The 18091-nt window shown below is 38.9% G+C and overlaps 1 protein-coding gene across 2 annotated transcripts in view; it reads right to left on the bottom strand.

Moving 5' to 3' along the window:
• agtpbp1 (ATP/GTP binding carboxypeptidase 1) overlaps positions 1–16193 on the bottom strand; it is a 28757-nt gene extending 12564 nt beyond the window's left edge. The window contains exons 1-19 of one of the 2 annotated variants that reach the window (XM_062417306.1): positions 16086–16193; positions 14761–14819; positions 13246–13376; positions 8047–8114; positions 7606–7669; positions 6413–6559; positions 6079–6210; positions 5777–5870; positions 5566–5603; positions 5001–5209; positions 4724–4901; positions 3695–3795; positions 3064–3180; positions 2004–2785; positions 1437–1520; positions 1137–1226; positions 836–984; positions 602–689; positions 128–272 (exon numbers count right to left, since the gene is read on the bottom strand). In XM_062417306.1, coding sequence (XP_062273290.1) covers positions 128–272; positions 602–689; positions 836–984; positions 1137–1226; positions 1437–1520; positions 2004–2785; positions 3064–3180; positions 3695–3795; positions 4724–4901; positions 5001–5209; positions 5566–5603; positions 5777–5870; positions 6079–6210; positions 6413–6559; positions 7606–7669; positions 8047–8114; positions 13246–13376; positions 14761–14792 — 2649 coding nt within the window. In that variant the 5' untranslated portion in view covers positions 14793–14819; positions 16086–16193. The remainder of the gene's footprint in view (positions 1–127; positions 273–601; positions 690–835; positions 985–1136; positions 1227–1436; positions 1521–2003; positions 2786–3063; positions 3181–3694; positions 3796–4723; positions 4902–5000; positions 5210–5565; positions 5604–5776; positions 5871–6078; positions 6211–6412; positions 6560–7605; positions 7670–8046; positions 8115–13245; positions 13377–14760; positions 14820–16085) is intronic. The other variant, XM_062417307.1, reaches the window with a different exon arrangement.
• Positions 16194–18091: the final 1898 nt, after the last annotated feature.

Genomic DNA, 18091 nt, shown 5'->3' with positions numbered 1-18091 from the left:
CAAAAATTAGACAACATGGTTGAGAGAGTGGATAAAATAGTAAAATTGTCCTTGTGGCTCTAGAAACATGTACACTGCTTAATGCTCATATTGTTAACTACAGCAAGTCATGACAATGTAATATAACCTTTAGAGAAGAGTATGTATATGGGTAGTGATAGGCAAAGTAGCAGACATCATCCTTATGGCTGAAGCTTGTACTGAAGGTCAGTGTATAATAGGACTTCCCTTTCTGACCACCGGCTGCAATGGAGCTCCTGGCAAAATGGTTCCTGTGAAGAAGGACAAACACCTCATGAGAACATGTTGTGGCTCCTAAAACACATGCATTTTTAAAACAACTTTTGGCATTCTTGTATGTCACCCTTTCTCCCATTAATAATGCTTTAAAAAAAATCTAATAGTGCTAAGTACATTTATGTGATCTCAAAATCACTTTGCAATCTGTAAAGTAGCTTGTAGAAAGTGCTTGTCATATATGGCTTTTACATTTAAAGTCCTTCAACTATAGCAGTAACACACATTCACACTGTAATTCATGCTTTTCCCATCAATATATCCCCAGGTGCGTTGCAATCCGAAAACTGGTGAGTCTACCTACTTGTAGTAACAGATGTCTGTTCCTGTTCTGACCCAGCGAGGCCTGCCACTGATGGCCTCCTGCACAGAGTACATCAGCACCTGCATACCTGCAACAGCAAACACACACACACAAATGCTATTTTAATGTAATATTTACAAAATATATCAAATCTGATATAGCTCAGATGGAGGATGAGAAATGTGTGGGTCTTTTTTTCTGTTCTCGTTTTCCTCTGATGTTCTGCTATCTCACCGTAGTTGAACTGGCTGTTGGACTTCTCACAGTTGATAATGTTGAACCTGTAGTACGTTCCTACACGCATGCCGCTCACCTCAAAGTAGAACCACTGGTGGTAGTGATTACTGTTAATGTCTGAATTCAGGACAAGGTCATATTCATATCTGGAAAATACCACAACATAAGCAACACAGATGTTACACATCTTAAGCTTTTTATCTTATTTCTAATTTAGGTAAGATATTGGTTAAATATTGTTTATTATTATTATTATTATTATATTATTATAGTGAAGACTACTTCAATACGGCCTTACTTTCTAACTTGAAGTGCCTTTCTGAGATTGCCAGACTCAAACTGAGAGTTGAACTTCAGTGATTCACCATCATCTTCAATTACAGGACAGCTGAAACACAACACAAAGAAAATATTTACGAGGGACAACTGCTGAATAATATGAATGACAGATTGAGCTGATAAGCTTTGTGAATGTAACAGCTCTTAACATTTTCAGAAAAAGAACAAACTATAGTTTTTGTCACTGGGATAGCACTTCAACAAAAATTCTGTATCCCTAGTGAGTCACTTTACATTAGTAGATTTGATAAGGACTCACCTGGGAATGTCCAGATCGTAAACTACTTTATCCAAGATGTCATTAGGGTGAATCAACCTCTCAATATCCTGGAATATCTTAGACCTGCAAGGTTAGAAGATAAGGACAACTAATGGTTAACACAAAGGATGGTGGACAAATTAAGCTTTTCCCTCTAAAAAAAACTGTTCTAACTTCCAACTAGAAACACCCTGCAGATATTAGCTCTCCAGCTCTGTTACAAATTAGGTTAGCTGGTAGTTTAGCTGCCTAACCAGGCTGGCTATCCATTTCTGCCTAAGAGAGTGAGAGATGCTTTGCTTAAGCATGGTGCAACACAACATAAGAGATCTTTTATGTTATCTCTAGTCTCATATCATGATATTGATATAATATCAATATATCGCCCAGCCCTGTGCTGACTATAACTCACTTAACTGCCACCAGTGTCACTAATAAGAAGGACTTTCTGAATCTTACATAGAGAACCTTCAAATGCATGAATACTCATTTATAGCTACCATCACTATAAAGTGTATAATCTTTTCAATTTCCACACTATAAATTAATTTTGCAAGAATGTCTCACCTCTGTACGCCATAAACTCTCTCAAGAAGGGGTTCCCTAAATGTTGGGGCTACATGTCCAAAGTAATCTGGGTAAGCCACTTCAGCGTACTGGGGTACAGAGTGTGTTCCCTTCACCATGTCCACATAAAGGTCAGGGTCATGCAGTGGGAGGAGCAGGGCCGTGTCTGGTACCTCCAAAACTGCTCCTTCCCCTCCCTCATCCTCAGGACCCTCCGAACCACAATCGGAACCCCAGGTACTGCTGCTTCCTCCTCCCACACGACGGTTTGCGATACCCCCCAAAAGCAGAGGAGACTGTATGTGTCTTGTAGCGTTGACTGGAGATCCTTCCTGTTTGACACCTTTTACTTCTTCTGCACTTAGAGGCCCCTCCCCTTCTAAAGAGACACACTCCAACACATGTGCTAGTTCCTGGTCTATCCTCTGCCCTTGAGGAGGAGGCCTGCTGAGGGAGGACAAGGATGAATGCGTGTCCGGAGAAGGAATGTGGGCCTCCTCTTTTTTGTTTTGGTCCTTGGTGAGGTGGATGGTGTCCAGTTGTAGAGGCGTTAGAGGAGCAGGGGGAGTAGGAGCAGGGGCAGAGGTGGGTGGCCGTGCATGTTGTCCTTTGGTTGGGTTGCAATCCTCCTGAGACCTTGGTGTGGGGACATGCTTTGGGGACAAGGCTTGAGCTGTGGGCACTATGATTGGCCGAGTGGATCGAGTTGAGGCTGATGATGAGGAGAACGATGATGATGAAGATGTGGTGGCGGCACTCTTGGAGCATTCAAAATGATACCCCTGTAAGAATAAGATACATTGGTGTTTTGATTAGTTTTTCTTTTCCATGTGGTAATGTTGTAGAGAATGTATGTTTCATACTTATTTATTTCTACACAGAAACACACGAGAATACTAATTGTGAGCCAAAAAGATTGCATTTTATCACCTATTACATACTATATGTTATAAATACACCAACAGGCTGTAATCAGCTTGAAATCATATTGGTTTAAATGGATGCTTTGGTACATTTTTCCACAGAAAAAAATCATGTACCATGTACTCAAAATGCTGACCTGGAAGTCTTCAGATAGCTCCAAGAAGAATCTCTCATAGACCCTCAACTCCTCAAAAGGACGGTTGGGGCTCTTTTTGGGATGCAGCTTGTTTAGGTCCGTCTCTATGTCATCGTTCTAACAGAAAGGACACAAATCAACAAACACATTTGTTTAAATGTAAACTTCAGACTGAGTTATGTGGTTGCATTTGGGCTGATGCTCAAGACTACAGGTCTGTGATGATTTTAAGATGGAGGAAAAAAGAACTACAGCTATTGAGAAAATTATTAATCTTGAGTAAAAATGCCAATGCATTATGCATGACATGAAATCAGCATCAGTAATTTGTGTTTCAGAAGGGGATTTTGTAAACCATGGAAATTTGTCTCTGGAAATTTCCAGTAAGGCCTCATGTCAGATACTGTTGGCATGTTTGGCATAGTGACATGAGTGTTTGTTTGGCACTAGTTGGTGTTTTGTGGTTGGTGACTTATGAGTGCCCTCTGTTGGAAAATTAGAGTAGTGCAACTGGATTATATCAACATCATTTCCCCATAAAAGCCAATTACATTACAGTTTTTGTCACAACTTTTAGTCTATAACAATGTATAAGAAGACATTTTGAAAAGTGCAATCCATAATGTATTACCGCAGTGCAATGGTCCTTTTCATCTTCTTCATTCTCAGTGTCATTCTCGGTGTCTGCTTCCATCTCGTCGTTATCGTCACTGTCATCCACCACATCGTCCACTGGGTACACACATACATACATAAACTATTAGATTATCGTAAAACTGATATACCTTATATTTGGCTTTGTTGTCACCCACAAATGTATTATTTCTGTGTAGGACCAGCAGATAACCAGTTTGATAAAACTTAGCTGATATTGCTCACTGAGTTTCATTTTCTGTACCAGGAACAGAGAAAATGTTAACAAAAAGATGTGAGCAGCCATGATCAAGAGATGAGTGAGAGATTTAGAGGACAGAAGAAATGAGAGTATATTTTTTCAGATACACTGAGCTGGTGATCTCACTGACAAGTCGATGTAACAGCAATAGCTTACAACATTTCAGTGTTGTACATGGTTGGTTTAATGACACCACTGACATTTTTTGGCAATTATATACACAGTTGACAATAGGACATTGTACTAACTAACTGTATATCACTGCCTTCATTGAGTGCTTGATTGATTTTGCACTCCGAAAAAACACAAAGGAAGTGGCGAGGAGGAATCAGGTAAAATGTGTGTCATCAAGCAAGTTCCACTAAGAATAGTGCTAAATGAAAAAGATTTTGATTGGAGATTTTCTGTTTCAGATATGATTCAGTGAGGACAAAAAGGTGTTAAAATATTTCACCAGACTGCCTGTGGAGACAATGTAGGAAGCAGAGCTGATGACTTGGTCTTCCTGTAAGGCACATTGTGTGTAGCAGTGTCAAAAGAGCATCGCCATTAACCATTTTTTCCGTCCAGCGAATATAAGCACTACTTGTGCGTGTGTGCGTGTGTGCGTGTGTGCGTGTGTGCGTGTATGTGTGTGTATGCAGGATTGGATCTGTGTGTTTGTGTCTATCAGCACTGTATAATCATCAGTGAAGGACGTGCACATACACAGTGATCAGCTGGGGCACACACTAGTGATTTGCATTTATGTGTCAATGTTCTCACCCCCAGGAGGTTGGCTATACAGTTGTGCCACAGGCCCTACCGCAGGAACATGTGGCAGCTGGTAATGGAAGGCTGATTTGATGGTGGGCAGAGGCATACGGTTCTTAGGAAAACACTTCCTCATGATGAGACTCGAAGTGTTGACCAGAGGATCCAGAGTTCGCACAGGGAGACACTCCTGTGGATGAAAAAAAAAAACATGAGTGGAAAGTAGAGTGTAGGTGACATTCTGTTTGTGTATGCTTTAATTGCTTATGCATGTAACGTTCTCACTCACAGTAGATGAGTTGTACAGGATCCTCATGCCATCAGCCTCTATGAATGCTTTCCTGCCAAGCTTGATGTTGGTGATGTTCCTGAGGCAGACCAGCAGCCCTTTGCGAATCAGCATGTGACGATGTCGCATGTCATTGCGATGCCAATCCAGGTACAGTGCTAATAAGGCGGACACATGGCCACCATCCACAGCACGGCGAGCATTAGTTTCTGCATGTAGGAGTGGAAGAAGTAGTAGAGAAAGCATTAAGAAAGAGTATCTTACAACTGTGGGCTGGAATGAGGAGAAGCGTGGGAGAAGTGAAAAGTAAAGCAAAGCATAGCAAGGGGGATGTTGTGAATCAGGTAACTTGAAATCCATGTTGAATGATCAATTACTGTCTTTTCTTCAGAGGGAGGCAGAACAGAAAATCAGTCAGATAGACAAGGGGGTAATGGTGATGGAGGTGACATGAAGCAGAAAGGAGCTTTCCTGCATGAACACAAACACTAATTAATGATCTGACGATCACTATGCTACACTACGTAAGAGTCAAAAAGTCAATGCTTCAAAATAAATTACTCACTGGATTTGAGCAATGCTCCCAGTGCGTCCAGAGCTACCCTGTAGATTTAGACACAAGACAAATGGGTTACATGGTCGGCTGAACAAACGTCAATAAAAGATGTTAAGAAAGACTCTCTCAAAAAGTGATCAAGGAGATATAGCCTTTAGATTTCACTATTTTGTTATAACACATCATTCATGCTACACCATTAGCAGAGTCAACCTCTTACTTGAGTAGGCTGGTGTTCTTCTTGCTGTACGGTGAAACAATCTTGAGCATAAGTTCCACTACTCCATTCTTGCCCATTGAAATAGAATTCACCGCTTTACAGACAGACACATGAGGTGATATCAAAGAAAAGTAAAACAAATAGACAGTATCACCTACAGGGTAACAAGACCAGTATGTATTTACAGGAGTTTTACCAATTTGCAGTACCATTAGTATTTTTGATAATGACCTGTTTAAACTCCTCAGATATTTTATTATTTTATAAAAGTATACAGTATTTCAAAGTTTTAAATGACTTACAGTTGGTAGAGTAAACCCTGAGAACCTGCAGACAGGGCAGAAGCAGCTTGGCATTTTGTAGGTTCTGTTTTACTAAGTTGACGGTGACGTTCAGAGCCCCACTCAAACGCGCCTTCACTCCAAACTTTCTGTCTGAACACACAGAGGTTGAAAGGTCAGTATGATTTCCAATCTTTTATTCATTTATTTATTTGCAAAATGCTAATTAGCAATGCAGTGTGATCAACATAGACCTTGCTTAATCTGGTATTCTGAACATATAGCAAAACAAATAAAAAAGACATGAAAGTAAACTCAATGCCAATGTGATGTGCCACTGTGACATTAAATCTACCTTTCGGGCCAACTTTGGCCAGCAGTGAGTGAAGCTGCAGCATCAGTTCCTCACTGGGAGGCAACTCTTTACTGGCAGTGATGAGAATCTGGAATAATATTCCCGTTCCTCCTTTGGACACAAATACTCCCACCCTGCGACCTCTGCCTAACACAGAAAACAACCAATAAAAAAAACATTAGAAGTAAGAAAACATAGAAAAACTGGGCTAGGTGAAAGAAGTGGTTGAAAGCAGGTAGTCGGGAACTTACAGTGGAAATTAGGAAAAACACAAACTATAACATATTGTTGTTTTTTTAACAATATATTTATTGTTTTTGACATAAAAAAATGTACAGTAACGAGTACGACAACATTTATGAATTGTGTCGCAACACATTAGGGACAGAAGGCGATAGGATCCCCTTTCTCTGGTTTGCCAGGCTTTGGGACCAGGGTGATAAGGGCAGAACATAGGGATTCCTGACTCATATGCCTCTAGCGCACAGTTATAGTCACCGCCTATTATATATTGTCCAGATAATGAGAAATAAAATCTGACGTCTCTCCGTCTTCGGGCTGCTCGCATGAATTTTTCTTTTTTTTTCTGTAGTTGAGGAACCTCATAATTACCGCTCTTGATTTTAGATCATGGCCAGCGATAAGTCGTCCTATCCGATGCACTCTCTCTATGACAGGTAGGGTGGGGAAGACGTCCGTGCTGAGAGCTTTTGGTAGCCATCCTTCCAAAAATGCACACGTCTTGACCCTCAGCTCTTTCAGGAAGGCCGACGAGTCTTAAATTGTTACAACGTCCCCTTTTTTCCTGCTCTTCCATTCTCGTTTGCAGTGTGCACATTCCTCTTGCAGTTTTTTAATAGGCTTCTATATTGTCCCCAGTCTTGTGAATAATCAGTTTAATAAGTTAGCTTCGGAGCCTCACCGAGATGCGTCTCACCAGCACCACGCCATAACCAAAAGTCCAACTATAACATATTGTTACACTATTGATTCCATTCCATCTAAAGTTATTATTTCCTTCACTTCATTATTTATTAGAGTTGCAACCTGAATCATTCAAGTCATTAGTGTATGTTTACTACTACTCTACAGCAGTAAAAACAAATAAAAAATAGAAATGATACAGTAGCCACCAGCAAGGAAGTAAATATTGCAATCACTTCTCAAGATCAGGACATAAAAATTAAACTTACCCACAGTCATCAGCTCACTGAGAATGTACAAGATGTTCAGGGTGGTCTGCACATCCCGAGTATTCTGTCAAAGTCACACACAATACACTTAACATTGAACAAATTTGATTAAAAAAATGTGTGCATTTGCATGGTTGTCTATAAGATCATAGTGACACTTCAGAGGTAATATATCTTCCCGAGAGCTGACTGTTCTATATTTTGTGCAAATTATGATAAAAACACAAAGTAGATACAAAATCCTAATAATTACAGTATGTGCTTGCAATGATTTAAGTGCGTGTTTCGCCCTCAGATGAGCTTGGTTCACTGCCCTCAAACAGCTCCACCTGGAGTTTGACTGACTCCAGATGAGTTTAGAAAAATCCTGTGTGGGTCTAAAGTGTCACTATGTACCAAACTGCAGCGCCATTGGAAAGTTGGGTTGAGGAATGGGCTCACCTCCAGTGAAGCCAGGATGACCTCCATACCACTGGAGCCTTTAGACATCACTTCCTTTCCACTCTTCTCTGTAACAAACAAAGCAATAAAAGCATCAGAAATGTGAAGATAGATGCATCTGTGCTGAACCTCTCACAGAACGTCTTCATTAGTTTCTGCACACGCACAAACTTTACTCATCTTTCAAACTTTCCTTCTCAACAACATGAAGAAAAATTATTTTGCAACAACCTATTCAGCCTCTCTGTTTTATTTCTTTTTTGTCACACCCTCACTTCTTTAAACTATAACCCATGTTTGTCCTGTAATTTAGGAGCTGACAGATTCCTGACCTCTTTGAAGAGGTGTCAGTGAGTGGTCCTGTCCTGCCAGGAAACAAATGCAACCTCTCCAAACACAAGCACAGGATGGTAACGCACACTGAATTCCTTCACCCTTCTCAAAATGACTTTTTGAGACCAACAAAAAACTTTATAGAGGATTAAATTTAAAAAATAGGTCAAAAATCTAAAATACAAATCTAGATATCTGAATGGAAATATAAACACACTGTCAGATTTTTTGGCATGACAAGAAATGTCTGCAATCTGCAGAGTTGCATCACTTGGTGATGATCTTACACGTGTGTAGGGTCCCTTTGATAGTGCAGGTGCAGGTGAATATAAAAGTGAAAGGTTTCAAGTATTGAGCCATCCTGATTTATAATCTTTCACCACAAGGCATGTGAAAGTTGAATGTTATAGACGAGAGACACGACTGATGTGTGCACACGGGCCAAAATTTTCCACAAACACACTCGCACAACTATGTACGTGAGCGTGCGAACACATACACACTTGTCAGAGCCTTGGAGAGCGGTAAACCCGTACAGCATTTCTGTCATGCCAGCCTTTTTAAAGCTCTTCAAAACAGAACGGCATTTCAACACTAATCTTCAAAAACAAAACCAGGAGAGGATTCTCAAAGAAGCATTATTGAAAAATATTTAATAATAATGATAAGTAATAATTATTTGCTGCAATTCTAACCATGTACTGCATTTTCATATTAGACGTGTCTGTGAGGGTGCATAAATAGTGTTTAAAAAGAATAAATCTACAAAATTACAGTTTAACTAAGTACCCATCAAAGGTTGATGTTGTAAATACTACTTTTTCTTGTCACTACAGTTATTAGTCAGCTAAGGCCAATTGCTAAAAAGGGGCCGCACATAAATAATGGGCTGTCGCACAGTGCTGTTCCAATTTCCACTCCCAGTCCCAGTCCTCACCTCACCCGTGGAAAATAAAATATCTGGAATATTTGGAAAAACAACTGCCCCTTGAATTTGCACTGATTTTCACAAAAGTCTTATCTCTATTTTGGACGAATTACATATAGCTTACCTCAGTCTGTTTCTGTATCTTTTTTTCTTATTTCAAGTCATTTTGAATCCTACCTGTTGAGTCCCGGTAGACCACAGATTGAGAGTATCTCCTGGTGTAGCGGTGCTCCATTTCGTAATTAAGTTCTCAAAATTTACCAGAGCCCTTTTTTTTCAAAATTCCCAACTTCTTTGCGTTTGGAGTCCTAAAACTGTGCAATGATTGTTTGATCGTCCAGATGAGACCAAAAGGTAAATCACTCTGAAAAACTTCACTGGTATTCCTCGATCCCTCGGAGACTAGTTCCTCTGGTCCATCTTCCAACTCTAACACACTGAGCTATGAGGGCAGGACACTATGAACCTAGAAATCAGCACCTCCTCTTGCACGCCACCGGAAACTAAACCACCAAACTGATAACTGTATACCTCTCATGCCTGCTCTGCTCTTTCTCTTGCTTCCCCTTTTCTCCTACACAGCACTGGAAAAAAAGAGAGCTGCCATACTCCAAAATGAAAACTGACACTGAATTTCTAATAGCACTTGAGGGTGAAAAAAACAGAAATGCTGCCACTAAAACTGAACTGATTGTCCGCTAAACTAAACCAAAATGGAATCTTTAAAATTAACTTGTAATTAATCTTTTCATCTGACATATATCCATGTGTATATGCAGATGTATATCTCACAACTCATGACTCAACTTTTTTTCCCCATCATCTTTATTCTTTTCCGTGGTATCTCAACTTCCCACTAACCTCTAAGACCCTGAACATGAGACGGAGTACAGCAAAGCCCATAGTGGGGTGTAAAATTACTATGAACGGTCCGAGGCCACCCCCACCCCCCAAATCCCTCTAAGCAGCGTCACACCCATACGCATCTTAACTTCAGGCTGCAGACAGGGTGTGACATACAGCCAAGCAGCTGATGAGAGAGAAACAGCTGATATATCATGATTGACAGGGTCACAGACAGAAACCTTTCCACTGCACCCATCAGTCATGATGGATTAAGTGCTAGTTTAATTTGAAAGGGGCAGAAGGAATGGATTGTAACAGGAGGAATGGCAAAATTCAGGTAAAGTGAGAGGGAGTTTAAAGTGTGCCTCCAGGCTCAAAATACTACATAATGATCCAACATAATTCCTCATTCACACTGTACACTCCACTACAGTTTGACTCAAGTTGTGCCCTTTAAAAATAATCCACATTGAAAATTCTGTAGTGCCACTTACTGAAGACTAAGTTAATCTATGAGAGACACATACAAATACAGACTTTGTGGTATAACACCCTCATGGGGAAACATACGGTTCTTGTGGTAAACATTTCTCATTTTTCCTGAGCTCCACAGTGGCCTGCGATGACACAATAATTCTTCCTTGGAGTAAAAAATAACCACTCAATGGACCTCCACTACAGAGTAATCCTATAACTAACAATTATCATAGTATAGATCATTCTGTCAATTATGTGATTATTTTTCCATTAACCTCACCAGTTCCAGCCTAACGCTGACATGTATTTCATTATCCTTCAACATATTGATAGTTATGATCCTCTTCAGCAAAAAATAATTATCATACTTGGCTGTGATTCCTCCTGTATTGTTATTGTGATCCAAGCAACAAATATGCAATTTGGGAATGAGTTTGGTTGTGTCTGTGGTTGTGTAATGGGGAAGGAGGCTATAACAACTTTACTAAATAGCGTCTGTGTTACTTTATTGGTTATAATGCTTTAGTAAAGTATCCACATTATAGGTGTTGAAGCTTGACCCCAAAGAGTCAAAGAGATTAGTAACATGGTTTGACTTGAGTAAAAGGTATTCTGAGTAAATGTTGGTTGTTGTACTTGTTAATTATGAGTTTGTTTGCAGCCAATCAGTTCTTTAAGTTGCACCAAGAAGCTCACAAATTTCCCTGATTAGTTGGATTACTGTTGTGCAATGAGCTATCAAATTTGACTTCTCAAGAATTCTAATGAAATGCATTTTATTGAAGAATGCAAAGCAGTTTTTGACCTGACACTGAAAGTGTTAATCTATTAATCTATATAATGTCCAAACAATAGTCAAAATTCCAAATGACAATTACCCACAGTTCAAAGTGGCGTCATTAAATTGTCAAAACAACAGTCCAAAACCCAAAAGATATTCAGATTACCATTATATAAACCTGAGAAAAAAAGCAACCTCACATTTTATAAGTTGGAACCAGTGAAAGCTTAGTATTTTTTCTTGAACAATTACTTAAAAGATTCTCATTAGTGATAAAAATTTCATTTTCATTTCATTTCATTTCATTTTTCATTAAATTGATTTAGCACTAGCGTAACATCACATCAAAGACTTTCAATCATTCCAGCAGCGAGGAACCCTGCTAACAGACACACACTCATGTTTCAGCCTGTTGTACACAGTGATGCGAGACAATCTCTTCTTCTGCTGTGAGATCTTCTTGTCCGCTCTCCTTTCAAAAGAGTAATCAGAGAACCAGATCAGGGGGCACTCTATCAATCCATCCACACGTTGACTACCAGAGCTCTGACCCATCTCTATTTACACAGAAACTGCACTGGACACGTTTTCATTCAGTCCCTCCAGCAAATTGCAATCGCAATAGTAAATGTAAATTCAACCAATCTCTGCAATATTTGCGGGGTCTTGCAAAATTCTCACGATCTCTCCACATTTAAGATGCTATATATATTGTACATTTAATGTCTATACCTTGCAAAGAGAATGAAAGACACTTGTGATGAGTCCATCATTACTGTCTGACCGGGTCAGATCCACAGGAGTTCTGCTGAGGCCATTATTATTCAAAACTTTTCCCACAAGAATAACTCTGTTCACTAGAAAAAACTATACAACAGGCAGTGAACAGAAGTAGGATTTTACAAACCTGCATGGGAAGGTTTATGGAAAAGGTAGCCTTATCATATCCTCAACTTGCAATTTTACAAGATACAAGATACAATTACCACAATTTTAAATTTTCACTCCCCCTCAAAAAACAAACACACAAACAAACAAATGAATAAACAGAAAAACCCCTTTGCAAATTGCTTTTGAGAAAATCTGCTGACAATCACAAAATCCTCAAGGGATTGTTAAAGGAATTAATCAACTTGATCAAACTAGCTTAAGCTTTGGACCAATACATCGCACTTTAAATTGACATGCTGACTGTGTAAGTTTCAGTGCTGAATGCCAGTTACATTAGCCAACAAAACTAATCACAAGACCTGAAAATAATGATTCCCTTGACCAAACCCTAAGGATGAGTGTATGGGTGTTGGTCATGCCACATTTATTGGAGATAAAAAGGTAATGGTGCTTTATTTGTCACATACAGTTGTATGGTGAAATTCAGTCTCTGCATTTAACCCATCCTAAGTATTAGGAACAGTGGGCAGCCACTCTGCAGTGACGGGGGACCAACTCCAGTTCCATAACGTACGTTTTTTGATGATAGGAAGATGTGTGGAGGTAAAGTAGTAGCATCTATCTAACTCTCTATTCTATTGTGTGTTGCATATATTATGGCAAAACAAACAAATACAGCCTTTTTTTTATGTATAAAGTATTTAGAAAGTATATTGTAATCCATGAGCATAATGTGGAAATTGCATGAGGCAATACTAACATAGAACCAAAGATGAAATCGGTGCTTCATTTAAGTAGCCAATACCAAGAGGTGGCAGCACTGGCTCATTGTTTAAGTTATCACCCTTAATTAAAGATATCACTGCTTTGTCTATGAACAAATAAACTGATTAATGCAGGCTACGGTCTATTGTTTCAGTTCAAAAGCAGGATTTGCTTTCACCTTGTGTCTGTATGAGATGAAGTATCTTTGCAGTGACCTGACGTGCCATCTCAGCATCCTTCCCCATGGCCTCTCCATTCATCCTCTCCAGTTGTCCCAGGAGCATGAGTACCCTGGAGTTACTGGGGACACTAACAACATATACAGACAAACATGGTAACTTTAGAGAGAATTTTTGATGATTGTTGCCTGATGATTTTAATTATAGGTATTTGGACAAAGGAAATTGCACACTTAAGTCCATGTGTAAGGACTTTAAGTAACTTGATGTTTCATTTATAATACAATGAGTGGATGCTATAATACATGAGCTACATAACATGTCTAGGACTGTAACATAATGAGTCAGTGTTATCATACAAGTGTTTAAAAGTAGTAAGCATTGGGAGACAAACATATAGCATGTGCTAAAAAGTTCATTTATAGCCAACAAAAAAAATAGTCCTCTCCATAAAAAAAGCACACTGTTAGATAATGGCAGACCATGTTTAAATGCAGCCGACGTTCCCCCTTATGAACTCTGTTCCATTAGTCATTACAAAAACTGACTGTTAAGGCGGTCTCCTTCTGCTTCACTACTTGTGGGATAGTGACCCATTCTATAAAATTAGCTCAGTGGCACTCAGCTGGAAACACAAGGTCAGAGGTCAGTTGTTGGTAAAGCAACGGCAAACATGGGGGAGAGACTCAAAACTCTGTGATTGTACCCAGTGGAGCTGAGTTTCTCATATGCCCTTATAAAGACAAATAAATAAAGAGAGAGGGAGGGCAAATGGAGAGACAGAAAAAGAAAACGGAAAAATGTAAAGAATGATGAAAAAAGTGATGCAAGTATGAACAAAGTAAAACACTGAGAGAGAAGTGCAACCTAAGTAAACACATTGCATCAGTCACACAGCCAAACACAGATCAAATGGAAAACAAACAAAGTATAAATAATGACAATTGATAAGGACAGTGAGTGGTTTTCTCCAAGCTCTGCATTTATGACAAGTGTTATCATTTTTTTAAATTTATCATGACAAGTACATAAGGATGGTTCAAGCCAGACCATGTAATTAATCATGAACACACTCTCTCAAGAAGAAGACGAACAGCAGAGACAAACTGTTGCAACTAAAAAGGTAAAATAGTGTAGTGTAACTGCACAATCCCCTCAGGGAGGGTGAAGGTAAACATTCACTCAGAGAGAGAGAGAGAGAGAGAGAGAGAGAGAGAGAGAGAGAGAGAGAGCTGTTGAAGTTGTTGTTTTTAAATTATAATAACATATTTTATTGTTCAGTATGTTCAAATCTGTACTTTCCCCCTGCTTGTAAAACCTTGTAAAATGTGTTTTGTCAATACTGTACTTCAAAATGGCCATGCCAAAAAATTTAACTGAATTTAAGAGCGAGAGAGAGAGAGAGATAGATAGAGAGAGACAATGTGAACAGATGGTTGTGACAGGGAATAACATGCGTGTGTGTGCGCATATAAAATTGCATTTGTTTGCTGCTAAATAGCAAATTAACTCACCCTTTCTCTGTGGCCATTTTGGGTTTGTTCATCTTTACCACATCAACATTTCATGTCTTCTGCAAGAGAAAGAAAATAAAGAAAAAACACTAGAGTAAATATCCTGTACAGTTTCCAAATTTAGTATAATCAACCTTTGCTCAGTGTGCCAAATGAGATCCTAGTGGACTCAAAACCAGATGACCAGAAGGAGAACTGCTCATAGCTGTGAATGTGCTTGTCTGTCCATCTCTCCCAGCCCAGCAGTGGTTTGCAGGGAGAGACTGCAGCTACAGATAAATGACTCATATCCACTGTACCAGGACACAACTACTATCAGATACCTCCTGACCGATTTTAAGAAAACAAAGGGGCTACCCTACATGCTGTAGATCTCAGATGTCTAGAGACAAAAGAGCTGCAGACAAGGTAACTTGAACACAAGGTTTGAAAAGGAATACAGCAGCATTCAGCAAGAAAGTGCAGCAAGTGACTTCAGCAATAGTTCAATGCATTAATGATTACAGGTCTTTAGATTAGGTCAGACAGTGAATACAGGAGCATTTATGATCTGAACTAAAGATAAGTATTAAATAACAGAGCAGTCAAAATTCTAGGTATCAGTACAGCTCTTGTAGCACCAGATAAAAGATACCAGTTTGTTTATATAGCACGTTTACAACAGATTTATGGTGTGATGACAGTGATGATATTAAAATAATTCAAATACGCCAGAAACTGCACCACACAAGAGAAATGTGTTTCCGATTTAAAACTAAGCTTTTAACTGAGCTTAGCTGTTCAGTAAAGCTTTCCAAAAGCCTTCAGGCTCTGACTGCAAAATCATCTTTCATTAGGAAAGGTACAACCAGATGACCGCATATGAAGACTGGTCGTAGATAAACTGTCACACCACAAAGAGCCGCCAGTGTTGTGAATCATCTATTAGATGTTATCTTAAAAGCTATACATTTCTAGGGGTCATGCTGTGGAGGCCAGCTTAAACAGGACAGATGGTAAGTTAGCCTGCCTCCTTCCACAAATCGGAATCCTAAATCCATTTAGGGGACACGGTAGCTGCAGTCATAACAGGGATTTAGTGCATGCTATTGTTAGCAGAGTAAAAAGCTAGGCAGGACTATTTTATTTGCTAAATTAAGTGACCTAGCAGAGGCTGGTGGCCACTGCACCTGCTGGACTAGTCACTCATTAGTTAACGGCCGCCTGTCTGCGACAACAGCAGGCTAGCTAACAGCTAACATCTCAGCTAAATAAAGAATAACCAGGCGACGGTAGCTATAGAGGACAGTCTCTATTACACTTATAAGAAGTAGGATTTTACAAACCTGCATGGAAAGGGGCTGTCGCCCTATTCAGGGTGGACCAGTTTCTGGATCAGGGGGTCTCTGCTACTGTTCTAAAACGCCCTGGTGATGTTGTGATGAGACCAGCCCCACCAGTCAGAAAGCATCGCGAGAATATGTTCAGCGTGGTTATAGGCACACAAAAGACGAGATTTACAGGCTCTGTGGAGGTTGAATGCACCACAGTCTTCACCAAAATGCACCACAGTCTTCACCAAAATACATCATAGTCTTCACCAAAATGCACCATAGTCTTCACCAAAATGCTCCATAGTCTTCACAAAAAACACCATAGTCTTCACCAAAATGCACCACAGTCTTCACCAAAATACACCATAGTCTTCAACAAAATACACCATAGTCTTCACCAAAATGCACCATAGTCTTCACAAAAACACCATAGTCTTCACCAAAACGCACCACAGTCCTCACCAAAATACACCACAGTCTTCACCAAAATGCAATACTACTATTGTTGTGCTCCTGCATTGGTAGGAGTTTAAGCTTTTAGCCTTACATGTTATTATTATACATTATACTTTTTACAAAACAAACAACAACAACAAAAACGTATTTATCATGACACATTTCATCACAAATGTCACCATTGTGAATTCAAATTATAATCAATTCTAAATATACAGACACGGACAACATTAAGATATAATTGAAATAATAAAAGTAGAGTAAAAAGATATATTGAATTAAATAAATGTTCCATAATTGAAAACATTGCTTTTTCCACCTATGAAATGTTGCCAAAGTACGGCCATTTTTAACGGGATGCTGAGAAATAACTCATACTTTTATTACTACCAGGTAAGATTACTGCAATGCACTTTTTTACTTGTCTCCCCCAAAAAAGTCTATAAAGAAATTACAACTCATACAGAACTCTGAAGCAAGACTTTTAACCAAAACCAAAAATAGGGAGCACATCACTCCATTTTAGCTGACTTGCACTGGCTCACTGTGTCTTTTAGAATTGATTTTAACGTCCTTTTAATTATCCATAAAGCGTTAAATGGTATAGTACCTTACATTACTGAGCTTTTAATACCCTATCTGCCACAGAAAGCCCTGAGATCCTCCACAGCTGATCGTTTGGTCGTGCCCAGAGAAATCCACAAAGGACTACATTTTATTACTATACATTATACATGAAAAAAAAAACTAAAAAAAAACTTATTTATCATGACACATTTCATCATAAATGTTAACTATTGTAAATTGAAGTTATAATCAAGTCTTGTAACAAGAAAGTAAAATGGTAATAATAAAAGTACAGTAAAAATATATAGTAGTAGTAGTAGCTTTAGTGTCATTATAATGAGGGTCAGACAATAATATAACGGAATTTAGATAGCACTCCCTGAGGCATAAAAATATTTAAGACAATTAAAAACAATTTAAAACATAAATAAAACATTAATATTCTATAAGGGCATTAATGCATTATAAAAGATGCCATATGTAAACAGTTGAAACCATTTTAAGGCACCCGGAGTATATTATTACACAAAAAGAGTTTTGATTTGTAGTCCTCAAGTGAGTGTGTGTGAGTGGAATGAGATGGCCCAGGCAATGTTCATTAGTTTAACAGCTTGGGGAAGAACCTGTTTTTCAGTCTTTATATCTCTATACATTTCATAGTAAAGTATTGCATCCTTGACTTACATTGACTTTCTGGTAAATTGAATGGTCGGTTTGAGTGTTAAAATAATCCCCTTTTTCCAGATTCCAGATGGATAGTGAAATTCAGAAAATAGACATTTAGTTGTGACTCCTTCAGATTTTCAAAAAAGTCATTTTCATCCACAAATCTTGAGACGAATTTGTTGGTGGAATAAAAAAATGTACATAATTTTGTAATGTACCACTACTCAATTTGTTGGGTATAACCAGTCTATGGGTATAACACATTTATATGGAAGGACTACATTTTATTTATGTAAGACTACAAGTCCCAGGTTGACGGTGGCTTATGA

The sequence above is a fragment of the Scomber scombrus genome, chromosome 4 (genome assembly GCF_963691925.1).
Source record: "Scomber scombrus chromosome 4, fScoSco1.1, whole genome shotgun sequence".
NCBI lineage: Eukaryota > Metazoa > Chordata > Actinopteri > Scombriformes > Scombridae > Scomber > Scomber scombrus.
The sequence above is the reverse complement of the archived record's forward strand: the minus strand, read 5'-3'. Positions and strand labels throughout refer to the sequence as shown.